Source organism: Asterias amurensis, chromosome 3 (assembly GCF_032118995.1).
Source record: "Asterias amurensis chromosome 3, ASM3211899v1".
NCBI classification, from domain to species: Eukaryota; Metazoa; Echinodermata; class Asteroidea; order Forcipulatida; family Asteriidae; genus Asterias; species Asterias amurensis.
The window spans coordinates 15428922-15435227 of NC_092650.1; the positions used below are offsets into that span (position 1 = coordinate 15428922).

General features: G+C 39.0%; 1 protein-coding gene across 1 annotated transcript; it reads left to right on the forward strand.

The window, feature by feature from the left end:
• The first annotated feature begins 71 nt into the window (after window positions 1-71).
• LOC139934565 (cytochrome b-c1 complex subunit Rieske, mitochondrial-like) lies at window positions 72-6047 on the forward strand. The gene is made up of 3 exons (XM_071928836.1): window positions 72-384; window positions 1825-2093; window positions 3341-6047. The coding sequence occupies exons 1-3, from the start codon at window positions 93-95 to the stop codon at window positions 3677-3679; spliced, it is 900 nt and encodes a 299-aa protein (XP_071784937.1). The 5' UTR covers window positions 72-92; the 3' UTR covers window positions 3680-6047.
• Window positions 6048-6306: the final 259 nt, after the last annotated feature.

Here is a 6306-nt window from a genome sequence, read left to right on the forward strand (position 1 = left end):
CCGTGTTATAAGAACATAGGCCACCCTCACTATTCGGTTCTCAAATTTACCGTAACCATATAACCGATATTTATTTAAGGTGATCGCCATTGATGCTGGTGTTGCCGGCTTCTTCTTTCTACTTTATCGAGTCACATCGAAAGTGCCATAATTTGAGGAAAATCATCATAACTATGCTGGCAGTTGGGACAAAAATCGGGGCTTTTGCCCCGTTTATAAGTGCTACCTCACAAAATGTTGCATCACAGCTAAGGCCAGCTGTAGTTGTGGCCCCTTCGTTGCTCCCGACTTTCAAGATTCCGACCGACGTGGAGAAGCACACAAACCGGGGAATGAGCGCTCTCGCACCCCGTAGCAACTTGAAAGTGACATCGGGTGTTCAATGTAAGTCTATTACTAATTAGTATTTACAAAACACATACTTTATATAATATTCAATTTATGGTACAATTTGACAATCATCTGATTTTGAAGGATAACTTTCCGTATGGCGCCACCACTTTTTCACTCATTTTTACAAAAAAGGATATCTCATTGAGGTAAATTAGATACTAAATTATTTCATATCGAATGAAAAAGTGGTGGCGCCATACGGAAACTTTTCCATTTTGAACTCTACCGGATTTTGCAGAAAGTTCCCTGAATGAAAATAAACAAACATTTCCCACGACATCAAATTATTCCAACCAATGTTCTTGATTGATGATGCGAGTTGGTGTTCTGGTTTTTGTTATGAACAAAATTGACAATCTTGCTGCAATACGCGTTCTTGTAAAAATAAGCTCGTTAGTTTTTGTTTCATACAGTTTTCAGCTGGAAAAAATTGGTAAATATTTTTATGAAAACTGGTGAAATAAATGAAAGTAAGCAATGTATTTTTATTTGATATAGGCCTAGGCTTAATTAAATTAATATTTTAAATAATAAACAATTTTTCATTTATTTATTACATAATTAATTGAATGAGAAAGTGGCTGTCGACCACTGTTTACCTATTCTTGCTTTTGTTATTGTACAACAACAATAGTTGCGATAACGTAACCCTCCTGCCGACGGCGGAGCCGGAGGGTTACGAGTCGCTTCAATCGAAAAACGGCGAAATGGTCAAACACGTACAATGGTCAAATGGTCAAACACGTACAATTTCAACAGCTAGTCAACAGATTTGCTCAATTTTTTCCCCTTTCGAAAATCATGACTTAAATTCTAAGAACACGACCTTAATCCTCAATATCTAATGAATAACATTCAACACACTATTGAGAAAGTATTTTGAACTAAAGTACAAAAACTTACCAGATCCCGGAGCGAAACAGTCCCAGGTTCTATTTTGAACCTGTCGCTTCGCCATTTTGTGACTTCCCGATGTTTATTGCTGTTAGACTAAACCATTCTGTAAAAGGGGTGTTATAAGGCAGCGCGGCAGTGCGTGTGCGTTGTCCGTTTACTATGCCCGCTGTTCACTCACTTAAAGCACTGCCGCACTGCAGCACCCCTTGTAACACCCCTTTTACAGAATGGTTTAGTCAAACTCGGCTGCGGCTCGGTCGGCTGGTACCTGCGGTTAGGTTCAGCGCTTGGGGCTGCGCATGGTAACCAGCGACAGGTTCAAAAATAGAACCTGGGAAATTTGTGACTGTTTCGCTCCCGGAATCTGGTAAGTTTTTGTCCTTTTTTTTCAAAATATTTTCTCAATTGTGTTTTTGAATCTAATTCATTAGACATTGAGGATTACGTTCGTGTGCATAGAATTTGTGTCATTATTTTTTAAAGTGGTAAAAAAATGAGCAAATTTTTAATAGTTGAACATTTTATTTTACACAGGCTCCAGCTATGTCAGATATGCACACACCGACATTAGAGTGCCTGATTTTTCAGAGTACCGCAATGTAGGTTCACTCGATCCAAACAAGCCTTCCAGTGAAACATCAATGGATCGCAGGGCGTACTCCTATATGATGGTCGGTGCCGGTGGTGTGGCCGCAGCATACATAGCCAAGACCATGGTGACAGATTTCGTTAGCAGCATGAGCGCGTCCGCTGACGTTCTGGCTATGGCCAAGATTGAGATCAAGCTCAGCGAGATCCCAGAGGTTTGTATTGTGTAGGGTCTGAAACTCACCAGCCATTGTTTTCACCAAAGTTTTACCAACTTAGGATTAATCTTTGGACTTAAAATTGTAGGATGAGTTATGTTCCGTAACCATAGATGTAAGGAGCATTGAACCTATCCTAAGTTATGAAGAGTTATTTGTCTTAACTTGAGATAGGATTAATCGCAGCCTTTTGTGCACCCGATTTCATTATGCTGTATAAAAGAAGACAATACTGCTCAGCAAGTACCTGCTAAGCCATCATTAGCAGGGAACCAGTCACAAGCAACACAAGTTTTATACTAATTTGGCTGATGACCCGTTTCTGTTAAAGCAATATTTTTCTTTGCTAAGGAATTGTTAATGCTTTTAAACAGCTTTATCAAATTGGGCCTACATATTTAAAGATCAATGTAAATAGTGTAAATTTCATGACAAATTTCCTGCAGTCAAAAACAATTGTTATTTTTCATATATTTTTGACCGTTTTCAGATGAACTTGTCCAAGATTAACACTTCCACTTTGAGTTTGAGGTCAATTGTGGAGTCACAGTTCAACCATTCAAAATTCATTGACATGCTTTACTGATTGTGCATAGCTACCCAAATTTGATCCAATGTTGAAGCTTTTCAGGCATGCTTTTCAATGATTTTGGATGGTATTCTAAAATTTGAATGGTAAAACTGAGAATAATAAAAAGAAAATCAGCTGAGCCAAAGAAAAGTTGCATGCCTGGCTTTAAGAGTGTGTACAAAACTACGAGCTAGTGCAAGGAATGGATTATTGAATGGATTCAAATGGTCAATCAGCAGGAGGGTTATCCCTCCTACTGATACACCATACTTTATAAACAGGCCTTAAAGTACACCCATGCCACGCAGGCTATGACCTCTGTTACCATTGGTCTTGGCCTTGGTGCCCTTCAAAAGTTTTCATTGACTTTTTGGTTTTCCCCTGGAAGTGCCCTTTGCAAAAATGGAAAAGGCCTTGCCCTTTCAACATGTTCAAATATAAATTCCAGGGGTGGATTTCACAAAGAGTTAGGACTAGTCTTATCTCGAGTTAGGACCAGTTACTCGTCCTAACTTAGGACTATCCATGCAATTTTTATATCTCCCAGGACCTGTCCTAATTTAGGACTAGTCCTAACCCTTTGTGAAATCGACCCCAGGCCTGTCGATCGAAATTGAAAGGAGCAAATTTTTTTTTTTTTTAAGTTTTAAAATTTTGCTGCTTTTATTCACAGGGTAAGAATATGACATTCAAGTGGAGAGGTAAACCATTGTTCGTACGGCACAGAACCCAGGCCGAGATCGACGACGTCGTTTCGGTTGACGTAGCCTCGCTACGCCACCCCCAGCAAGACAGCGAGCGCGTGACGAATCCTGATTGGCTGGTGGTTATCGGAGTTTGCACGCATCTGGGCTGCGTTCCCATCGCCAATGCAGGAGAATATGGAGGCTACTACTGCCCGTGCCACGGCTCTCATTACGATGCATCGGGCCGAATCAGGAAGGGACCTGCACCTGAGAATCTAGAAGTCCCAGAATATGCTTTTAATGGAAATGAGTTAGTTGTTGGATGATTGTGAGTTAACGTTTTTTTCATTAGGACAGTTGTTAAAGGCACAGGACACTATTGGCAACTACTCAAAAGAATTTTAGCATAAGATCTTACTTGATGAACGAGCAATGGAGAGCTGCTGAGAGTATAAAACATGAGGAGAAAGGGCGCTCTCTGAAGTAACACAATTTTTGAGAAAGAAGTAATTTCTCACTCGAACAACTTGAACAGAATAAGTGACCTCAAATTCATGGCATCTGAAAGCACATAACTTGAGAGATGAGGGTGTTTTTTTATTCTAGTGTTCTCTAACAACTTTGATGACCAATGAAGTCCAAATTTTCTGGTTTTTTTCATCCATATGTTGAAATACACCAAGTGAGAAGACTGGTCTTTGACAATTACCAATAGTGTCCAGTGCCTTAAGTTGCCACTGATAGACGATCCATAAACCATGGAATCCTGCACTGCATGAAAAACCTCGACCCTTATAATCCTCTACAATGAGTCAGAGGGATTGAGTACTTACCTGACAAAACACCACAGTCCCTTCTCGTTTTAACAATAAATTGCTGGCACTTGCCAAGTTACCTCAATATTCCTGGACAGTGAATGCAATTATGGAAAGACGAGCAATTCATAGAAACACAAGGGAGAAATGAAATTCAAAGCCCTGGAATTACATCTTTGAGAGGGCAAGGCCATTTTCATTTTACAAAGGGCTTTTCCATTAAACAATCTTAAAGTTTATGAAGGGGCACCAAGGCCAAGACCACGGGCAACAGAGGCCATGGCCCTCATTGGTCTATGTGTAATTCCAGGCTGGATTCAGGACTTGAGAATGTACTCTTTACAAACAGAACTTCTTCATAACAGTGCTTGTTGTAAGTGGGTTGACTGTACAGTAGTTTGCCTCTTTGCAACAGGTGTACCACTTGTCTTGCATAGAAAGTCAACTTTCTTAGTAATATCTTCTACTATGACATAAAATTGGGTCTAGGTATTATTAGATGTTCAACTTTCCGTGATCTGAAAATGCAAAACCTTTATCAGTGGCAATCAACAATTATCCTATTTCTACTTGAAATTTTAATATAAATTATACACAAAACATTTTCTTTCTTGTTCATTTAAGTTGCTTTTCAGGATCTTTAACCCAAGGAAAATGGAAACAGTTAGATTGAAAAAAGAAACCAATTCATAGGAATTTGTGTGGCAGAAATGAAAACTCTGTGTTGGCCCCATTGCTCGGATGTCCCCAAGTGGCTTTGGAATTCATCTTGCTGCATGCATGCCACCTGAAACATGCACGGAACAGTAACACACGGGGGGAATTGCGACTCCCAAATGTATGATGACACCATGTGAATTGGGCCAATTGCAAGTTTTAAAAGCATACATTATTTACATGCATGAACTGTACATGTTTACAATTTGGTACAAAATCCTGTCTTTGTCTTCTTGAATTTTAATTTATGCAGTTGACCATTATGATACAAACCTATTGCGTTAATATCATTTATATCTCAAGCGCATTCAAACATTTTGTGGGACCGCTTGAGGTCCCTTGTACGTTTCTGCAACGTGTGAAAGGAACATTACAAACTTTAAAGAGTCCCAATGTTTGAATACGCAGGAGACTTGCAGTCTATACAGTTTTATCTACCAAGTACATTACTCTGAATAACAACCCACAAGGGAAACTGGAGGAGGCTTAGGCCGTGTCCGAAACGACGACTTCAGCTACAGCTACGTCTAGATTAACGCGTCTACCAGTGTTGAAGAATAGCAGACGCGCGCGATCTAGCCGTAGGTAGCCGAAGTCACCGTTTCGGACACGGCCTTATAAGTTATAACTGAGTGCCAGGCATGTTAAATCCCGCTCGATTCAATTTTTCTTTCATCAAACCCAGTTATACTTACTTTATGTCTCAATCATCAAAACACGTTTCAAACACCAGGGCCCAATTTCATAGAGCTGCTTAGCACAAAAATTTGTTTAGCATGAAATTTCTTTCTTGATAAAAACAGGATTACCAACCAAATTTCTATTTGTTGCATATTGCTTGTTACTAGTAATAAGCTGATGTTTGCTTATCCTGAAAATCACATGGAAATTTTGTTGGTTTTCCCGTTGTTATCAAGGAAGAAATTTCATGCTAAGCAAATTTTTGTGCTTAGCAGCTCTATGAAATTGGGCCCAGAAGTTCACACAGCTAGCCAGCTACCCTATCTTCCAGTGCATTATATATATATATGTATAGGTTATTGAGTAGTTGTTTTAATAATTTTTTTGCTGATTTGTGTTGAGCACATTCTGTACATCTACAAGGTTTTGCAAGTTGAAAAAGAGTGAAACATCAATAAAGTATGTTATTAATTATAATGAAGTTATGCCGATTGTGTTGTTATTTCTTCACATGGCAATGGCTGTTTCAAAGGGTGCTTTTACGAAACGCTAGCATACATCCTATCTCAAGGTAGGACGAGTAAACCACACAATCTAAAAAGTAACCTATACTATCATCCACACTTTATTTTATTTTCACATAAAAATGTGTACTTTACTACTTTGTATAGCCACAATTTTAGGTGCTTTTTTTATATACATTGACACTAATTGACACCATTGTAAACAACAGGAAAAAA

Excerpts from the sequence above, each read along its gene's own strand:
- LOC139934565 (XM_071928836.1), top strand. The coding sequence starts at position 93 with ATGCTGGTGTTGCCGGCTTCTTCTTTCTACTTTATCGAGTCACATCGA. Across the intron at positions 385-1,824 it reads AGTGACATCGGGTGTTCAAT|GCTCCAGCTATGTCAGATAT; the intron begins GTAAGTCTATTA and ends TATTTTACACAG. Across the intron at positions 2,094-3,340 it reads AGCTCAGCGAGATCCCAGAG|GGTAAGAATATGACATTCAA; the intron begins GTTTGTATTGTG and ends TTTTATTCACAG.